The sequence below is a fragment of the Agelaius phoeniceus genome, chromosome 3 (assembly GCF_051311805.1).
Source record: "Agelaius phoeniceus isolate bAgePho1 chromosome 3, bAgePho1.hap1, whole genome shotgun sequence".
NCBI classification, from domain to species: Eukaryota; Metazoa; Chordata; class Aves; order Passeriformes; family Icteridae; genus Agelaius; species Agelaius phoeniceus.
In genome coordinates this window covers 52,558,694-52,580,357 of record NC_135267.1, presented here as the reverse complement: position 1 = coordinate 52,580,357, position 21,664 = coordinate 52,558,694, and the positions used below count along the sequence as shown (strand labels likewise).

Below are 21,664 nucleotides of genomic sequence, written 5' to 3'. Positions count from 1 at the left end.
GAAGGCTCAGGGCATGTGGACTCTGGGACAAACCAATGAGCCCAGGCCTGGGGGGGCATCTGCCAATCACACGACACCTTGCTGGAAGGTGCCAGGCAGGAGGGCAAAGGGGGAGGGGGAAAGGTTGGCATCATGAGGGGGATGGGATAGGTGAGACAGGAAATGGCGACACACTGCAACATTTGGGGTTTCGGTTGATTTGGGAGTCCCTTCAAAACACGGCAAGTGGCTATATAAATATGCCTTTCAAAAGCCATTGAGGCTCCTAGAGCAGTCTCTGGGGGTAAAACCTACTCAATCTGCTGTAACCACAGTTTGTGAAATGTACACAGCACATCTTTGCTACACACATTACCTAAAAAAGGGAAGTGATTGCAGAGAGGACCAGATCCCAGAAACCTTGTGCCAGATTTTCACTGATTCTAGCCACGAAACCTTTTTTTTTGAGCACATTCTTGAGATGCTTAAAATTTATCTAATTCTCAAAGGAGGGTGAGTGGTAGAAAACATTAAAAATTTTTTAAATCAGAATATTTTTGCCACAGGCCATTGATAAATAGCATTTTAGTAATTCAAGGTTTAACCAGTTCCTTCTTGACTCTTTTTATCCAAATGTACAAACAGTTTGCAGTAAAATGATATCTCATTTTAAGAACACTGAAAAGACAGAGATCAGCACACAAAGTGCAAACATTTGAAACTACTAGGGAGTGTCTGCCCTCTTCTGACCTCATGATCCTTGATTTCTGTTCTATACCAGGGCACATTATCCAATAAATGCAGAGTCACACTTCTGCTTGTTTCATTTCCAGTTACAATATCACATCAGATCCATTCATATCGGCAACCGGGTGCTGAACACCCTTTTCTGGGAAGCATAGGCCCTGAATCTTAATTCCTCTCTCTTCTTTTGCCTGCAAATGCTAGCCTAAGGCAGAGGCTTACTAAGACCACTTCTAACATACATTTCAAAGTAAAGTGACATCTGTTACTACATTTTTAGAAGTTTTGGTCCTATAAATGTGGGCTGGGGAATGGGTAGTGCATGGATTTTGAAGAGATTTAAGGATAAGCTTGGCTCATCTCCATCAGAGTTGCAGCAGTTATCTGTAAATGCAGGTAACTCTCACTTTAGCCACCTCATCCCTTCTAGTAAAATTTTGTTATGGTTTCACAGCACTCATTGTAGATGTATGAAAGGTTTTATTGGAATACTGGGCTGAGTTTTAGGGAACTTTTATTCTGTCTCCAGAATTTTAATACTGGGCACACATCACAGCTTCCAGTGAGGAACTAATTCCAGGTTTTTAAAATTTGGTTTAAATTTTAAAGTATAAGTTTTCTTCCAGTCTCTTTCCCATTTTCCTTCCTACAAAACTCATGTTATGGGGTTTAGAGGTGGGATTGCTGGATAATCAGGTCTTGAAAGTCTCAATATTCGTCAGAGGCTTAGAAACATAATTTCAGGCAGTTTTTTATGTCTTATTTTTTGCTCTTTTTTAATGCTACAATTTCTCATAGCAAAAAAGTACACATTTCTCTTAAACTGATGATGTCTCATAACCTTTCTCTATACTTCTCTTACCCCTTGACATTTCAATCTATCCTCCTCCTTCATTGTTGATTTTGAAATTTTCACTCTATGAATCTCTCCCATTCTCAATGTCTGGGAGGAAGATAACCGTGTCTAAAATTATGTGTGAGGCTGTAGAAAGCTGGACTATGCTCTCATCAATGGCAGAGCTGGGTGTCTGAGAGGAAATGTTTCAGTTTCTTCATCTGGCAAAGAAATGTATTCCTTTATGGCATAATATATATATGATTTGATATATGTGCACAAATGTTCATATAGGTGTTTGAATTATTTTTACTGATAACTGCTATTAACTTCAATTTTGAAAACACTGTATTTTTGTTTCTGTTTCAGCTGCAGTGAAAAAGGAGGGGGAGAAGAAAGGTAAATCAATCTCTTCCCTTGACTGAAACATCTTTCAGGCTGTGACTGCTGTGAGAAATGTTTCTTTCGTTCAGTGATACAATTGTGATGATTTACAGCATTGTGATGACATACAGCACCGCGTGTGCTACCATCAGCCAACTTTATCTGCTCCTGCTGGGATAACACTGTTGTCATTTCCACTATTGGTAGCTCCTTTTTAAAACAGGCCAATACATACCAGTGTCAGACACTTCCTCATTCTGGCTGGGAGGAAAATGAAAGGCCTTTGTTACCACATTTGGATTTGTCAACGAGAACAAACTTGCAGTGCACCATGCATGCTGACCTGGCTGCTTGTTCTTTGCAGAAGTTGCTTTCCTAGACATATTTAATTTCCTCTTTTCACATATATATGGAGCTTGCATGTAACCTTTGCTGAAGTCATTCTCTGATATTTTAACAGATTAGTGGAAAAATTTGCCCTAAATCAGAACAAAAGATATTACTTTTATTTAAAGATAAATATAATGTATTTATCAAAACCTAAATATCTATTTATATGTGGTCTTTCAGAATAAGATTTGCTGAGTTAAAACTTTTTTTCCTAAATTTCTTATTTTATTCAAACAGCAAAAATAATTTGAAATATTTGCACTGAGGTGGTATTTTTTTTAACCTGTTCAACTTTATTCAGTACTGGGCTTATAAATCTTGTCTTTCTCATTAAATCGAGTAATGGGAACATTTTCAGAACATATCCATATATTTCTTAGGATTATTCAAGATTCTTTTTTTATGAGAAAGATTTTTCATTCAATGAGAAAAAAAAAATAGCTCTTTATAATTGATGAGAGATTTGGTGGGGGGGGGGGGCGCTAGGGCGTGTCTTTTGCCATTTGGAAATTCTAGGATTCACATAATTGTACAGAGGAGCCAACCTTTACTGCCTATACATGAAGACATTTTCAATCCTACTAATTTATTGTTTTTTTTCTGTTATCCCTGTATAGAGCTGTTAACTGAACTGGAAAAAACAAAATTATAGTCTCAACTGTTTTATCAGCTCATGAGTGAAATCCTGGCTGTGTTGATGTTAGTGGCAAAATTCCCATTCACTCCACTGAGGCCAAAATTTCACTTCATGTCTTTAACAGGACAATAAAATTAATTTCAGTTATCAAAAACAACCATGCTTAATAGGTATTAAGCAGGATATTTTGTCCAAAGATTAATTTGCAGCAACTGAGGCGTGAAAGGTAGTGCATGAAGCAGGGAGAATCAGAAAACTGGCAGCTACTCACAGAGCCATTGGTTTTCAGATATCAAAATGTCTGCAGTTTTCAAAAACATGAGCTGCTACATCCTTGATGGAAAGAAAAGAATGAGGTAATTTTTAAGGATGCTACTTCTCTCACCCTTGTCAGATGCGGGCCCATTCTTTTACAGAAGAAAACCAAGGGAATTTGTTTTAAACATCTAGTGCTCATTTTCCACCAGCTAGGATTTTCTTCCCTCTTAACCAAAATCTTCCCCAGCAAAACTGATTGAAAAATGCATTTTTCATGAACATTCTTTGAAGTTAGATTGATTTTTCCATTTCATTTTCTTTTCTATATTTCTTTTGCTTGAAAAAATTTCCTTTGATTTCTTAGTTGAAAGGATTTTGCAACAAGTATGTGTAGGCTACTTTCATGCACCTGGCTCAGGCTGTATCTCATCCTGCTATTTACCACCAACCTATTTCACAGAAATATGGAAGCATGAACTGAAATTCAGTTTTAGTCATTCTTATGATTATCATCCCTTTATTTATTTTTTGGATTATACCACTCTCTGGTTTTCTGAGATCATAACCAACATTGTCAGCAAGGAAGGTAGTGATTCTAGGGGAAAAAATGCCAGAAAAATGAAATCTTCCAGCAACTAAAGCGAACTGGTTCAGTGATGCTCATGCCTTTAGTAGATATGCGCTAAACTGAAAAACTGGAGAGAAGTAATAAGGCCTCTTCCAAAAAATGAACATGCCATGCTTTAGTTGCCATGCTTTAGTTGCCATGCTTTCTCATCTAGCTTCCCCTTCTCTGCAGGCCTCATATGGGAAATTTTGCATGCTACTAGCTAACTCCAAATATAAGGTTTTATTTATTTCTGCTTATTCTGTTGTCACAAGAAATTGCTCTAGGCTGCATGTGTATTCCTCTGACTGGCAATAAAAAAGGATAATGTTCACTGGTTTTGCTTAAGGATACAGTATTTTTTGCACAGCTGCAAAAATAATAGAAGTAGCCAGGCAGCGCTCTAAATTGACTGGCTCATTATCCAAAATATATTGTGGTAGTAACATGCACAGTTCAAACAGCACTTTACCATTTCTCCTGTGAATCATACAGCACACACACTGTACACGAAGCTTTCTCCAATTATTTTGTCCTATTCAAATACATCCCTCATCTAGAAAAACAAGAATAATGAGCCATACAGAGTGACAAGCCATCATAAAAGAGAAGAAGATGGAATGACGCGTTCAGTCGATGGTACATTCTGTGCATAGCATAAATCAGATTTGAAGGAGCTGGCAAGAGACAGAAAAGAACAAAATTAAGATGGAGAAAGATTACATATTGTGCTGATTTCTCCAAATATGGATGATTCTAACAGAAACCTTGAGGCACAATTAATGCATGAAATTTAGGCATTCACTATTTCTCTTTCAAAGGTTAGGTCTCTAGGACTTTTTGGTCACAAAGTCCTAGAAAATGGGCAGCTTTACCTTCCAGCATCATGTTATGCCTTCTTTCAACATGTGTGGGAAAGAGAAGCTGTCACAGAAATTTGTAAATCTTGTCAATTCCAAAAGGGCAAGAGAGAGAAAACCTTTGCATGAGGAAGGCACTTCTTAAATTTCCCAAGAGCAAATCTGGCTCCCAGTACACAAAAATTTTTAACTCTTGCTAATAATTCAAAGCATTCCTGTGAGCAAGGAATCAAACTAATTAAAATAGATCCAGGGGTTGGTGAAGTGATATAAATCCCATAATTTCCAAGGCATCTCCAGGAAACAGTAAACAGAAATGTAACATGCTGAAATATTTCAGCATTTTTTCACATTTAATTGCCATTTTTAAATGAAAGAAATATTAAAATTATTTTTGTTTCTATAAACAAAAGGAGCATTTTCATATTTCAAAATTTTTTTATAACTACAGAGGGTTACAAAAATCCTTGTTTGGAACAGAGCCAGATCAAAGAAAATTTCAAGTTTTTCTAATTTTGCATAAAGTAGAATTTCTTAGTTCAATTCATACCTCCCTATTTCTTTCTGACTATGGAGGACACGGACTGAGTAGGGGATGTCAAGCAAGTAAGAGTAGTGAGTTGTCCCTCCAGTCAGTGTCAGAAAGTCTTGTTTTGTAAAGATCCTTTACATATGTGTTTCTAGTGGACCAAAGAGGATTCAGCCGTTACACAATCCCTGTGGTTGCTCATTCTCACAAGTACATGTAAGAACACTCTCATTTCTGAAAGTGACTTGTGAACCTGAGCTGCCAGGGAGTTGGTTTCTCCATCCTCCTTGGAGCTAATGAGCAAGAGACAGAGAGAAAACTCTGCCTTGCTCCTGAGAGCATATCCAATTCAAGACCTCTGTGAGTCTCACCTGCTCTGTAGACTGCCTACAGTCAGATATTATGAAGGCTTGTAAGTTAGTTAGATGCAGGTCCTGGTTGCCTGTCAGTAGCAACACTCCCATTCTGAATTTCAGCATTAACACTCTGACACCTTGCTCTTAAATTCATTTACTAGGTTTTAGAAAGCAAAATGAAAATCACATTCATGTAACAGGTTTTGTCAAAATAAATTGACAGGAGAGTGTGTAGGATCACATTCAGTCTTTTTCTCAATAAATGCATTGTGGTGCAAAAAATGTGTAACATCTGAGTGCAGCTAAAATCAAAGAAAAGGAGAAAATGGGCAAGCCATGTACATTCAAGCTCCAAACTATATCTTTTTGTCAATTCAGTAAAGAACAATTTCCTTCTTGTACTCCATGTAATGGTACTGTATGGCTTGGAAACTGCTGTTCTGCATACAGAGGGTAGAATAAACTGGCCAAAGCACAGTGGCATCCCTTTTCAATATATATATATATATAAAAATCAAGATGCTTTCCAAACTGAAAAAAAAAAAAAAAAAAAACAAACAAAACAAACCAAAACAAAATGGGGAGATTTCAAAACTGCTTAGTTTTGTAATTGACCAGAAAAACTGGAAGTCAGCCATCTTATTCATAAAGAAAATGATCATGGTAGCATGGGATTTCTGCTCAGCTGCAGATGCCACTGGTTCATGATGAACCACAGCGTCACTACGTCTAACAAGAGTCAAAGGATAAGAAATTAAAGAAACTGATTCTATAACTGCAAAGTGTATTACACGGACTCAATAGAACTTTTAGTGCAAAACAAAGGAATCAAAAACCTCAAATCATTGTGAATACTTTTAAAACCATTTTCCTAAAATAGGGTCAAAAATTCTGTATAATATTCTAGAAAATAATAAATACAGCCATATGCTAGTGTGCTGTTGAAACTATTAGTGATATTTTGAGCAGCTGAAGGCAGGCAGCTCTCTCAAAGGAAACAGTCACTGAAATAGCCACAAGATGGAGCCCAAAGGATCTTCCAAACTGAAGTTAATATTGTCATCCTGCATCAGATTAAGAGTTAAATAAAGTGATTTTACTGAAGAACACTCTACAGGAATTTTGAACTGGAAACAAGATGTTTTTCAATGTAAATCCATTCCTGACTAAAGATGTTTTCAATTTGATAGATGGCTACCCATGCACTCACTAATGAGCTTTGATTTCCCATGCTAAAATATCAAGTCCCCAGCATTTTCAAGAAATATTGATGAACAGATAATTTATATTAAATAAAGAAAATTATCTGAAAAGACTAAATCAGTTAACTGAAATTTTCTTGACCTCTGTTTGCCCTGTCTCAACTATCTTAGGGGTATAAATAATTTATGTCAGTTTTAGGGGGTTATGTGAGACTTGATGATCTGTACAACCTCTGTTTAGGTTGTATATTTCAGTGGGATAAGACATGACCCATTCAATATAAGCAGGTAGAGGAATGACTGTCTGAAGCTCATGACAATTCACTGAATTCATAAATTTTAAGATTTTTTTTTAGATACTCAGATTATTGTAATCATTAAGACACTTTACCTCATGCAAACTTTATGTCTAAAGTTGTAAATCTACATTGAAACTGTTCACCCTAATCTCAGTTTAGGGCTGATAGAGAGAAATAAGCATCTGCAAAGAGTGTTTCATCTGTCTTGTATCTGTGTCAGAATGCAATTACTTGCCCCTCTGGAGATATTAATATTTCTCACTTAATAATAACAGGGAACATAGTTTAGGTTTAGTAACAAGAACAGAAAACAAACATTGATGAATATTAGGATTGTTTGTTGCTAATTAACAACTTTCCCACTCTTTTAATAATCTGACATTGAAAGAGAAGTCAGAAGAAGGAGCAAGTAATTTGTACATCTTAAAAACTGATTGAATACCCACTCTCACTGTACTTAAATGGAGAATCTAATGCAAATATTTAATCTAGACATTTTAACAATAAGGTGAAATCTCCATGTTTATCTACCTAACACCTCTGTGTACTCACAGTTGAAGCACATAAAACTAGTGATGCTACCTTGCATCCATGTTTTTTCAAAAAATGCCGATACTTTAATTTTTAGTAGGATTTACAAAAACCTTACAACTAATTAGTTGTAACCTTGATTGGTTACAACTTTGTAATCTATTCAAGGTCAAATTAAGATTACTCTCTTTTAAGTCTTATAAAATAACAAACCTGTAAAATTATTCATATTGATAGATCTGGCATAACATTTCAATTGCAGTTATGATTACAGCTTGTGTTAATGCTCTTACTTGCATTAAAGTACAACAGTAATTTATTCAGCCCCTGTTACCAAAAACTGGAGTCAGATAAACTACTGTTTTAATGATTATGAAACAGCTGTGATTTCTGAAGAAAGAGTGCTCTGTGTAATTGGTGGCCTGGGTTGTTACTGTAAGTTAGGTATAACACATATATATTGGCATCATGTCAGAAACACATTTGTCAATCAGCATAATATGCTTGAACACCTGCATATCCACATAAAACATGTTTAATTGGCTAAAAATTTCCCCATGGGATAAACTATTACTTTATTGCTCTGCACAAAGATGTGTGCAAATGAATGCTCAGAGGTATTCTATTCAGATACAATTCCAGAATGAATAGTTCTTCTAGTGTCAATCTACCTTTCTTTTTCTTATCTATGCAGACATCATTTGCAGAAATGTACTTTTACAGAGTCGTAATTAAAGCAAAAGCAGTCATCAGCAGCATTTCATGAGGAACAAAGATGGTTCAGTACGTTATGCCTCTAGAAGTTACTCATTAGCCCTGCACTTTAATCACCATGTTAATTTGAGTAGCACACTGGGAAAAGTCCATTTTTTCAAAAGTCAATTAATTTTTATTGTTCTCCACCCCTTATATCAACTGCTCTTTCCTCCAAAATTCTTCTTTGCATGATTTCCATGGTCATCTTATTCTTTTCTAATTTATTATTGTTTCACATTTATTTAATAATATATATAAATATATTTTCAGCCGTTATTATGCTCTTACAAATCCAGTCATAGATAAGAAGGACCTCAACCAAGAAGTTCCTTTTCAAAGTATTTGCATGGAATCTGGGCCCAGGGGGGTTAATTTGCCAGCTTTCACCAATAACAGACATTATGACTGAAGATTGAATTATAATGAATATTAACATCAGCAAGAGGTGCTACTTTTGGTTCCAATTTTTTATATAGAGTGGTGAACATTTTTTGCATAAACTAACATCTATATTCTGAAAAATCATTCTAACATCCTATAAACTTCAGTCTGCTTGATTTCACTCAGTTGCCATTTAAGAGTCAATAATTCATGTTACAATAAAGACATCCCAAGCTCCACTGTGTTTTGCCTTAGCTATATGCAAATGTAAAACTGATATTTCTAAAAGTGAAAGCTTGTTAGCATACTCTCCCTCATCTGTATGTTCCCATCCCACAGTTTCAGGGAGCAGCACATGAAAACGTCAGAAGCTGAGGATGATATTGAGAGGAAGCTCTTCAGGTCTTTCACTACACGTGCCTAAAGATGAAATGCATTAATGCAGCAGATGTACCTCATCTATTTTGACTGAAATTTTATTCTTTCCAGCTCTGTTGATGGAAGATTTGTCCTCCTGGGATATTAGGACTTATACTACTTTAAAGATATTAGTTTTCAGTGCCATCATGCAAGATTGCTGTTTCAACAACTTACATTTCCCAGAGCATTTCTATTGTTTAAGTGACAAACTGGGAAACAGAGAAAGATTGGGATCATTACTAATGATTCCTAAAGGCATGCATCTCAGATTGAAGCTGAAGCAATTCCTCTTATTAAAAGTCATTTAAAAATGTTGGAAATGTCTCTACTTCTTTGCTACTTCTATTATATTTACACCATGATAAAGTTTCTCCCTTCTCTCCTCTCTATTACTTTTTGTTTTTCCCTTTTATATAAAGTACTCTTGAACTGCCAGTTAAAAAAAAAGTCTTCCAAAACAAGTTGTTCTAGACAACGTCAACAAAATCCTCCAAAACCAAAAGTCAGCTCATTTTTCAATATGCAGCCCTGAGGTATAAAACAAACCAAACAGCAAGGACACAAACATGACAGCTCTAGGAACGCAGATAGATATCTTGGGCTAGGCTGCTCTGGTAAAGAAAATAAAGCAGAAAGAACTGTGAGAGCAGCCTGACAGCTTTTTTTAGTGGAAAGTGGCAATAGGAAGATCAGTTTGTTGCAAGTGAATACCATATAGGGTCTAATGTCAATGGTTAAGTATTAATGATAATGGAAAACCACAGCATTTTAGGAGGGTTTGTCTCAACAACTTATCCTATTGTTATACTTCAGCCACTACTGATAGAGTGATCCATGGAAATCTGTGGAGATGCACAGACTCAGAGGAGCATTCCTAGACAAAGAGCCCAAGCTCTCTGCTTCCCTACAAATATTCCAGACAGTCTTAATCACTTTGCATTTCATACTTGTCATGTTAATGTGATATAATACTTCCTTAATGTTTAGAAACCTGGAAAAATATCCTGGAAAATACTAGGTTTAAAGCAAGCCAGAAATTAAAAATGGATGTTGTAGGGAATTAAGAGATCCTGTGAGGACAAGGCTCTTACAGCATTTTAATTAACATTATAGTGTATTTTAATCATATACCAGCTTCCCCTATTCGTGCCACCACCACACACTTCTTGCTTTCTTTATTTTGACTCGGCCACAGGGTAACTCTTGGTCATACTCTGTCAAGGCAGTTTTTTAATGTAGAGCAGAGAGCAGGATGAGCACAAGCCATTCTCGTTTTAGGAATGCTGCTGCAGCTAATCTGGTTTTTGAGCCACATTTTTAGACATATGCTCAGTAGACTGGCTTTGCAACACAGTCTGCCTGCTCCTCATCTAGCCAGAAGAACTTGAGTAAGACACAGGCAGATATGACAGATCAGGTCTGCTGATCTAAAAAATTTATGCAAACATTTGACTTCTCCTTTGAATGGCAGAGAGTACAGGCAACAGCTTCACAAATGTAGGGAAATGCTCCTTAACAGAGTGGTAAGTCCTAATAGTCCCCTTTTTTCTGAATTTATTTTCTGAGACATATAAGGAATGTATTTTATTCTGTTTGACTTTTTTATAATACAGTTCGCTACATTTTGAAAAACCTTGACCTAACTAGACCAAAACTGTCTTATTTAAATTATGCACAATGATGTGGTCTCTTAAGTTCTTGAAACTTAAATTTGGAAGGAAAAATGCCCACTAATTTGTCCGAAGGACAAATAGTTCATTGGTCTGTAGTTGAGGGAGAATGAACTCATATTAAGTAGGGAAAACAAATTTTAGCTTTGTCATGATGCATAAACTGGAAGGTATGCATTTCAAATTTTGATAATTCTATTAGAAGATTCCTGTTGATCTTGATCTCTCTCAGCCTGTAATGTTGTTACAGATTAACATAGTGTGTTGTGTGTTCATGCAATGTCCAGTCCAAAACATGGTAAAGAATCTCTGTGCTATCTTTAAAGGGAAATAAACCAGGCTCTTACTTTGTCTAATGGAAAGTAAATTCCTTATTTATAATACACCTGTAACTATCTAATTGGAAATAATTTTTCCCACCCACAGCACGTGTTATTATTCTGTTTTTCTTAACTAAAACAAGTACTTCTGGCATTACTTTTATTTCCTGCACAACATATTCTTTTCTTGTAGAATGTGCACACTCGCAAAGGTATTTGCTGTCTGAACAGCAAATACCTGTTACCCAGATAGAAAATAGATGTTATAATCAAAAAGCACATTCTGCTTTTAGCTTTACCAATTTATGGTTCAATAAAATGCTGTATCAGAATCTAATTTACAAAAATATGCCATATATAATTAATACCCTTGTGGCCTTCAGAATTCCAGGCAAGTAAAAAACAAATTGAAGTGGAAAACAGCAAGAAATCTATGAAGTCTGTTTTCCAAGTTTAATTTAGAATGGCAGAAAAGACATTGCAAATTTTTGCTGGGAGTAGAACCATATAATTTCATTGATCCATTCTTATGTAGCTTCAAATACTTCATCAAAAATCCAACTGTTTTCATTTGATTCAAATCTGACCTCCTCTAGTACAATTAAGTGTTAAACAAATGAAGATAAAACACTTACTTAGGACTGAATTTTCTGCCATTGTGAACAATAAGTACTTTTTTACCCAGTAGGTAGTCCTGTTAGCTAATGACATCAGAACAACCATTTGAAATGAGACAAAGAGTTGATTTAGCCCAAGACCTTCTCGCCATCAGTGGCCAAAACAAAAAATGCTTGTTTGCACATCCAGTGCAAGACACAACATGAAGTGTGTGAGATTCCCAGAGGTGCATAACACAGCCTCTAATTTCTCACCCTTTAGGCTAAATTACATATATTATTACACACTTTGCAGAGTCTGACCTGGGCTATCATCTTGCTATTTTCACTAAATAAAATAAAAATCAAGGTACCCATGCTATAGATAATTGTGATACTATAAAAATGAATCTAATGGTCTTGGGATTTCAACTCTCTGCTTAGTCTACATGTCATTTGAGTTGCGTTTTTTAATGAGATCATGACACACAAGAAGGATAACATTGACATTGAATTGACTGAAATAAGAGTTAGCAAAACATAAAGGTTTATTTTTATGGCCCAAATACCATTTCAAAATTTCACCTCAGTGTTTCTTTTTGGCTTTTTTATAGAAAAACTATAGATATTTTTAGAATAACCAACACTCTAGAGACTTAACTTTAGAATATCTTCATTATTTCATCAAAATATCTGGTAGAAATATCTCTGAGTGTTATGCCAGAAATAAGGAAGCTGGACTTTTAGGCAAAGCACAGATAGCAGTAATCTCAGTCTTCAATCTGTCTTGATGCCCACATTATACAAATTTGTCTAATTAATGCTTCCACAGAAAAGATGGAAAAGGACAACAGAGATACTTTCACAAGCTTCAAGGACCAGACTTTAGCTGAGTTCCTATTGCTTTAAACATTCTCTATGGCTGATATTTACCAGCATAAAAGGGGAAATAACTGTATTGGCTTCACTGGAAAGTTAAGGAGTAAAGGTTTTGTTTTGATTTTAGTCAGATATTAGATAAGGATGTTATTACAGAAGTTTGCTTGTAATATTTGCAAAGCAGCATCAGTAGAGAGTATTTAAATTAACACTGTTCATATGTGGCCTAGCTCTAATTATTTTGGGTGATTACTGAAAGAGTTATGTGGCACAATATTCTGTATTAGTTATGTAAGTCATTACACTAGCTACTGGTATAATGTTCACATTTGGTTTAAATATTTGCTCTGAAATTCCTTTTTGAAAATTTAAATTCATATTTCCTGAACATATCTCACTATGTCTTGACACAACAAAAAATTAATTTCCTCTACAAATTTCTGGCATATTTCATGGAAACACAATTGCAGTAGAATTTGCCTCAACTTATGATGCTTAGGGAACTACATTTTGGTTGGTCTTGCAGTGTTAAATGAGCCTAAATTTACAAAACATTTTTACTTACACACATAAAAATAACGAATGTGGCTTTGTCCATATTTTTTCTCTTTTGAACTCCTGTTTCTGATTCCTCAGTTCGCAGCAAGCATATGCACTTACTTTGTATCTTTACTCTTTATTACCCAGAAAAATGTTCTAGGTTTTTTTTCACTTTGTTCTGTATACCATCTCCAGTTGCTGTCTCCTTAAATGCCCAACTTGGATTAGAGACTGGATATAAAATGGGAGTGGATTTTATACTGCAGGGAAAACAACTGAAACAGAAACCCACATGCACAGCAGTTTTTGTCCCAAGTGGGAGCTCAGGAGCCCAGGAGCTCAGTGAATCACAGCCTGGGAGCTCACAGCAGCAATTTTATTGCTTGTGCTGCTGGGGCTGCAAAGGCAGCTCATCCCCTGCCCTGCTGCATCTCTCTCTCACACACAGAAGACATGCAGGTGGTAGAGCCTTTTTTCTCTCAAAAACAACAGCTGCGTAGCAAGTCAAGAAGAAAAATCCAGCTGGAGGGCTAGGTCTTGACATTTTGCTTCCTTCTGCAGAACCAATAATGGCATTGGGTACAGCTGCCAAGCTCTCATTTCTTTACCTGAGAAATGTTGTCTTAACATCCATGGAAAGTACTCATTTGTTTTATCTCCTCTGGGATTTTTTTTCTGGAAAAATGCAGAAAATGAAATGGCACAAAGTTTAGAAGTCACAGCACTGAAATCCTTTTGTTTAGAAGTGGCCTCATGAAACTTCATTAACTAATGAACATTTCCAAATGTCTTTCTGCTTCTTGGAGTATCACTGAAGCCATCTGAAATTCATTGCCCTCATAGAGCAGGTGCAATTGTCAGGGATTGTCATCTTTAGACTGTCCTATGTGCTGTTTCCTCACTCAAGCTAAAATTCATTTTCTGTCTTTGTCTGGTAGAGACCTTATGGTCTGAATTAGCCCTGTCTCTTAGTGGGCATTAAGTAAGGTGAGCACCTTGCTTAGCCAGGTAGTTTCCCAAGGTTTAGTATATGGTCAGCCTTCAGTGAGGGTGACTCAGCCCTCAGAAGAGGTGCAGAGCCTTGCAGGGATGTTTGTACCAAATTTTGGCTAAATGAGGGATTCAGGGTGCCTGTGTTCCTTAGCTAAGTGTCCCCTTTATGCATCAGGGGTGGACAGTGTAGGTGATACAACATAACTTCTGCACACTTCAATAGATTTCACTGAAATTTTATATGTCTAAAATGTCACTAAGAAATGAACTAAATTCTAGCATCACAGCTACAAAATTATTAAAATATGCCTTTTTTTTTACTTCTAGCTACCTCAGAGAACCCGCATGAACACAGTAAGTACCAAGGCAATATACAATATTGTTATTATAACTTTCAGAAGGAAGGTATTTCCTTATTTTTAAAAAGTTTTTGCAGCCTAAGGTGGAATTCATCAACACAAACTCACACAACATTTTGACTTATGACACTGGTTTTCAATGACTCGCTCTGTTAGTGCAGGACCAGGTGTGTTTCACAGGTTCCAGTTTGCATGGAAACACTTTTCCAATTCAGCTGAGACCCACCTATGCCTTTTGTCTCCATGGCAGCTTCACACTGGGAAACAATCAAGGGGGTCACAGATGGGGAAGGGTCTCTGCAATTCTCTGGCCAGGCCTCTGGTCCAAGTTTTAGAGATTTATTTCTTGGGATGCTGCAATGCTCACCTGCTGCACAGCTTAGACTTCGGAGCTGCAAATCAGAACTAAACATACTTTTAACATTCCTCTGAAATATTTTCTGTCTCATAATGTTGGTATCTGGATAGCACACTGCTTTTAAATAGCACAAAATTGCATACATGTTTATTATAATACAGAATAATATCCTTTTTTATTGCTGCCTCACAGTATATTTATGGGATCTCCATACTAGTGAAGATTAGCTCTAGTCCAGCCAAATCCAGGACAAAGGGAAACCTGGAAAGCTTTTTTTTTCTTTTCCTTTATGCAGAATACTGAGCATTTATTTGTCATTCTTTACAAGAAAACCCCACTTCTGTTGTAATAAAAACTGCCATCATTTCTGTATCAAGCATCAAGGAGAAATCTTCTATACAGAAGATCAGTGATAGCAATCACAATTAATACTAGAAGCAATTTATAATTTTAGAAATTCTATTATATTTATAAAAATCCACAGAAAATAATTAAACCACATTAAAAAGTTTAAAGGACTTTTCATTAATTTAATTTTATAGGGGAAAAATAGTTCAACATTGTTTCTTGATAAATATAGTTATCAAAAAATTCTTCTAATGCAAAGTTATCTTTTAAAACAATAATGAGAATCTTTTATTTTTAAAATCTTCTAAAAATTAAAAAGCCTTCTAATATAGGGGTTCTTATTTTCAGAGCATGAACGTGTTAAACGGGAAAAAGCTGTCTCTCAGAGCAAGCCAGGTAGGTTTGGTGAAGTAACCTCCACTTACACCGGGTTCCACTTAATCAGGATATGTGTGGTCTGCAAAACTTGGACACTTCCTTGAGCTAGGCACAAGTGTTTTTGCTTTGTGCCATTGGGTTTTTTCAGTGTCTTGGAGAGGAACAAATATGAGGGTGACATTTAACTAAAAGGATTCATCTACCACAGTTTTTGACTGTTCTTGTGACTTTTCTCACTGGTGTAGTAAAAAGCATTAGCAAAACCCATTTCCCAGAGTGTGAGGAAGGAGTGCTTTAATGGCCTGCACTACATCAAAGAGGTGCACTGGGAATTAACCCTTCTCAACCCTTTCAGTAAATTAGTTATCACATTAAGTGAGTGTGGGCCCCCCAAAAAGGAGAAGCTACAATCTTATTGAGTACACACTCTGCAGTAGAGTCAGCCTCCAGCTCCTGAATCTCAAAAGTAACAGGAGCTGAACTAAGAATAGCAATACTAATCCTGGACTGACTGTACACTTGGGTAAACTGTAAGTAATACCTGGCTGCAGTGAGCAGGACAAAGGGTCCCCCTTTCAAACCAGGGCTCTGTTCTAATCATGTTTTTTGAGGAGGAAGGCCCTAAAGGATCCACAGCTGGGTCTGGTGTGAATTAACAAGATTAAGAGGGTAACCTCACAGAAAACTCAGCTACTGATGCTCAGCTTACATCACTCCTGAGTGGTTTTCCAGTACCCACTCCAGAAGCAGTGGGGACTGGAAAGCAAGTATTCACATCCCATTGACCTTTGCTGGAAGTGCTGCTGTTTGAACTTCACATTGAAATGAAGTGCTCATGAATAAGTGATTAAATAAACCATTTAAACCTTATGTGCTCAACGATAAGCAAGCAGGCTTTATTTCATTAATTTTTTTCCTATTTTTTTAAGAAATAAATGTCTTTATTTCTTAAAAAAATAGGAAAAAAAACTTTTCTCAGTAATTTCTCTAATGTACAATATTCTACCTTTAAGTTAAATATTTTCATAGACATTTTCACGTTTCTGGAAGCCTTGAGGATCTGATTTACTGAAGATATATTGGTTTTGAGTCAATAGGGAAAAAATATTTCTCTTCTTCTTTCAAAGACACATAGGCCAAGCTTTTTATGTAACTCATTGATCACTTTTTGTGTATTAACAGCTAGCAGAATGCTTCAGGCATTAGGTGAATTCAGTCAAGGCAGGAACAAGGAAGCCAAGCTTGGTGGCCACAGTGGTGGCCAGAAAGTGGGTTGTCTGGATGGATGATATAATCACTCACCTTTCCTGCTAAATGAAATCAGTCCTGCTGCACAATTAGTTCAATCTCATCCACGTAGCTGCAGGAAAATTAATTTCCTTGGTAGGGCATTCTTGAACATCAGAGCACTGTGTCACAAACCAGTATATTGGACCAATTGGGATTTTACTCTCGCATACTACAGCACACTCCAGACCCCAAGCCCTTGGTATTTAGGTGCTTGAAGGGAAAATAAATAGGAAAATGCTTGCTAAATTTCCTTTAGCATAAAATCTCTATTCTCAGATGATAAATGGTTGCTTTGGAGAACAGTGGCTGTTTTGAGTTTCACTTGATGACTGGAAGTATTAATCTGCAGGCACTGGTGGTAATAGTGCTTCTGCCTGCTGTGTGCCAAGGAGTGCTCTTGAGTTAACAGCTTGAATTATAAAAGCTTCATTCTGAACAAAACAGTGGCCTCCTTTTTCACCTTGATTCAGTGCAGCTTCAAACCATTTTTCTTATGCCTCCTGCCATCAGACTTAGAAGTATCACATGACTGAAATACTATGGAATTTCAGAAAATATATTGATCCCACAGGGAAAAGTTTAAATTAGAGTGTTTTGTGTATGTCAGTGAAGGCAAGTGAAGCAAGGGAATCCATTCCTGATGTAATTCTGCTGAAACTGCCTGCAATACTGCAATACACAGAGAAATGTTTACAGCCTTATTTTTTTCCATTTAAATTAGGTACATCAGGGAAAAAATTAATATTAATACTTGTAGTGCTGCAAAACTGGAGCCCTGCAGAGCAAATAAATTCTCTTCAATGAAGGATTTCAGAACTTTAAACTTCGGGCTTACTCAAAATCAGTATTTTTTTAATATTGATAACATTTATTCTTTTACTCTTTATAGCTTTATGAAGTCCTCAAAATTGTTTAATTTTTTTATTTAGAGGACTCCCTGTGATATGGCAAAAAAAGAATACAGGAAAAATTAGAAATATTACTTCTGTTCTTGGCAAAATAATATATATTATCCTCATGATATGTTTTTCTCTGCTTTTCCTCATACTGAATATGGTGAACAGATTGATTTTATGAAGCTTCCTGATGTCTTGAAGTGTATTCCCTTATAAGACAGTTCTCCTTAAGTCTGGATATTCTACTCCTTCAGTTTCCCTTCTGGCTACAACCAGTGTCTGGAAACTCAGAGAAAAAGCCAAACAGCCACCACCTATAGTTCTGCCAGGGAATGCATCAGGCTGTTCTCCAGTGGAATCAGCAGACCAATATCTGCTGTGTGGTTAGGTTGCAGAATAAGTAGGTAAATGAATACCAAAGAATTATTGTGTTCATTCCCAGATGAATGCAAATCCACAGGCCTGTCCAGTTTTCAAGATAAATTAATTCTGAGAAGAAACACTGCCCCTACCTTCAAATCAATCAGATGTGCCATCCACTCACAAACATATTTCCTTACTTATTTCCTCACAGACTTGTTATCGTAGAGTTACAAACAAATATTGCTGTACATTCTCAACAGAATTATGAAGGAAAAATATCTTATTTATTGTTCAAAAGTATCAGGATAATACCCAAAGAAAGAGAACCCTTTTTATTTTTACTTGTCACTAATCCAGGGCATGTTACAGGGTCTTTCTTTAAAGGCAGCATACCAGGTTTTCTTCTGTATTGGTACATAGAAATTTTAATGTCCTAATCTAATTTAGTGAAATGCACTGTTATATGTTAAAGCTCCTCAAACAGCAGAAAAAAGACACTTTCTCTCAATAAGTTGCTTCAAGCTGCTGGTTGTGTTATAAAACATTTCTAGCTCCACAGACATACACAACATAGAGTTGAGATTTTTATTTATTTATTTTATTTCTTTTAAATTCATGGCTTTCATAAGAAACTGACAGTAGCAATAGCTGAGTAAGGGCAATAAAAGTGCCCCAAACTTAATACAAATTAACAGAAATTAAATTGAAACATACCAGAAAACAAATGAAAAGCATAGCAATGCAGAGATATGTTCAATTTCCAAATAATAGAAAATATTAGTAACCGGAGAGTTTTATCCCTCCCTATATTTGACCCCATCAGTACTGATTTTTCTTCCAGAAATAGACCAAACAAGCAAGAGAAGGAGACCAAGAGATATCTGCCCAACCTGATCTCCACACAGTCATTGTCATCCTTGATATGATGCCTTCCAGAGGTCTTAGTGGAAAGGATGGGGTCAGAGGCAGTGGCTGCAAGCTGCTTTCAGCAAGAGGAATGGCAAATATAGTCTGACTGTGTCTTAAGCATATTCAAGAAGAATTTAGGAATGTATGTGATTGTTGAAAGGTAGAGTTTAGGAGGGGAGCTTGAATTCAATTATGGAAAAAGACTAAAATGGAGTTGAGCTATAAAAGGATGAGGTAGGGTGAATTTAAAATCAACCAAACTGGGTAGAGCAGAAATCTGAACATAAACATCCCAGTTTCCACCTGACTGGGACATTGAGAAGGTAAAACAAACCCCACTTGATTAGAAAGTGTAATCCCACCAATTGACTTGGAGAAGAGGAAGTTCAGGTCTGGTGGCCAATGTTGACATGGGTCTACATCATCTGAGAATTGTGCTGAGCAAATCCACAGGCAGCTCAAGAACATGTGGGCATGGACAGCTTTTCCCATAAGATTAGCAGAAGTTCAAGGCTGGTCCAAGGTCCTGTGACAGATGTCCAGCTAGGTCTAGGTAGGCTTGTCCAGTAGCAGGTGGTATGGACTGGCATTTCAGACTGTCCCATGTGTCCCTCTGTGACCTTTTATGTGCTTGGACATCTCCATACCTTTTTCATCTTCAGTGTGTAGACACATGAATACCTCCACCATGTTTGTAGTTAGACAGTCTTTAAAGTTCTAGAAGATATTTAGAAGTTCTTAGTGTTGTTTAATACCAAGCTGTTAGACTTAGACACTCAGGAAGGTGCTGTTGGCAAAGGTGTAATGGATGCAGGAATAGGATGGCTTCCACCTGAGTGCCTGCCTGAAAGATGCTGAAGGGTATGCAGCTGTTTTCTGGCAGCTGAGACATTAGGCCCAGTAATTTACTTTTTCCATGAACATGATCTCACCATGCAGTCAGAACTCATAATGCCTGCATGCTGTTTTACAGTGCTATAATGGGATAGTGGTGGTGAAGACATGCATTTATTTTGTCATTGTGAACCATATGCATAATATCACCTATAAAACTATATTTCCAATTATATGAACCTATGCTAACACATTGTGATTTTAATGCTGTTTTCATGATACAGAGGAGAAAATGAAACAACAAAAAACAACTCCCACTGAGAAGTCAGGTAAGAATAAGTGATTCTCCCCTGATTGATGGAGGGGGAGGGAGGTACTAAACACTATTCAGCACTCATCTAGAGTAGTATATTTGCATTGCAATATTTTTCACAGTGTTTTGAAATATGTAACTGATCACAAAGAAAAACCAGCAGAGTGGAAATTGCAGCTTCTGTTCTATTAAGAATTGTCTTTCCAATGATGAAGACAGGTCAAGGTCTTTCAGCTCCTAAGCTGCTTGTTTCAGCCTGTCATTAGCCAGAGCTGGGCTAATGAAATGAGGTCTAGCTGTAAATCAGACCTCTGAATGGATCCCAAATATGAGAATAAATTACCAGATGGATTAGGACTTTGGATCAGTCCTATGGAGAAAATGTTAGGGACTAAACTCTAAATCTTTGGGTCTTATCTGTGATTAAGAGTGTATAGTTTTTTTAATGTAATGTTGACAGGAAAAAAAGTCAAGTAACAATGAGTGTTCTAGAAGCTGTGAAGTGTCAGACAAGGAATTATAACATTCTCATCATCACTGGCAGTCAACACAAAGCCGTCTGAACTTTAGGGGTTTGAATGCTGTGCATCCCTGCACAAGTAGGGGAAGCTAAAAACAAGTGAGAACTGACTCCAATAAAATGCTTGAATGTTAAAAAGAAAGGGGAAAAAAAGAGTTTATTTTTTCTTCTTTCAGTATCTAACTATTACAATTTTATCTCTTTTGTCTTCTGTAGCCCAGGCAAAGCCAGCAAGTATGTTATTCTTACCTTAATTAGAAAAATTCCTGTAAAATTGTTGGATACATGTATCTTTTTCTACTTTTACATAAGAAAGCATGCCTTGGCAATTTCTAGTTTTGCTTAAAATTATAGTGTCTTTATCACCATGTCTCCCGTTCCTTTCATTTAATATACTGTCTTGTTATTACTATTTAAAAGCCCATTTGACATAACCAATTGCTTCAGTGCAGGAGTGAATTCATTCCATGCTTCCTATATCAAAAGTCCCATCAACAAAAATTCATAAAGGAGTTAAAGTCTATTAAAAATTACCTAGCTTGAATGAATGCTCCTGCTAAGCTAAAGAAAAAAAATAGAAATTAATATTAACTGCATCCTGAATTCTTCTCAGTCAAAAAGGACTCAAGAGAGTCAATACCTTAACTTACCACACAGCCTGCTTATTGATTTTCTATACCTTTCACACCTTCAGAATGCAGATTCAACTACAATAATAATAATTTAAACTGTCAATTAATTGCCCAAATAATTAAATGATCAAAAAAAAGTCCAGATGTGGGAAATGAATCACTCTTCACTCAAATGAACAAATTTTTCATTCATGCTTCATAAAAGTGTTTCCCATTTGAAATTCCGTATGGTGTCTTCATCTCAGCATTTCTCAACTTGTCTGGCCACCTGAAATCACAGCTACCAGGAGTTCAATTA

General features: G+C 36.4%; 1 protein-coding gene across 1 annotated transcript in view; it reads left to right on the top strand.

The window, feature by feature from the left end:
* The window catches only part of LOC143693555 (uncharacterized), a 114,299-nt gene that overhangs the window by 66,491 nt on the left and 26,144 nt on the right, over nt 1-21,664 (top strand). The window contains exons 16-20 of the mRNA XM_077175248.1: nt 1,928-1,957; nt 14,494-14,520; nt 15,580-15,627; nt 20,186-20,230; nt 20,951-20,968. Of these exons, the coding sequence (XP_077031363.1) occupies nt 1,928-1,957; nt 14,494-14,520; nt 15,580-15,627; nt 20,186-20,230; nt 20,951-20,968 (168 nt within the window). The remainder of the gene's footprint in view (nt 1-1,927; nt 1,958-14,493; nt 14,521-15,579; nt 15,628-20,185; nt 20,231-20,950; nt 20,969-21,664) is intronic.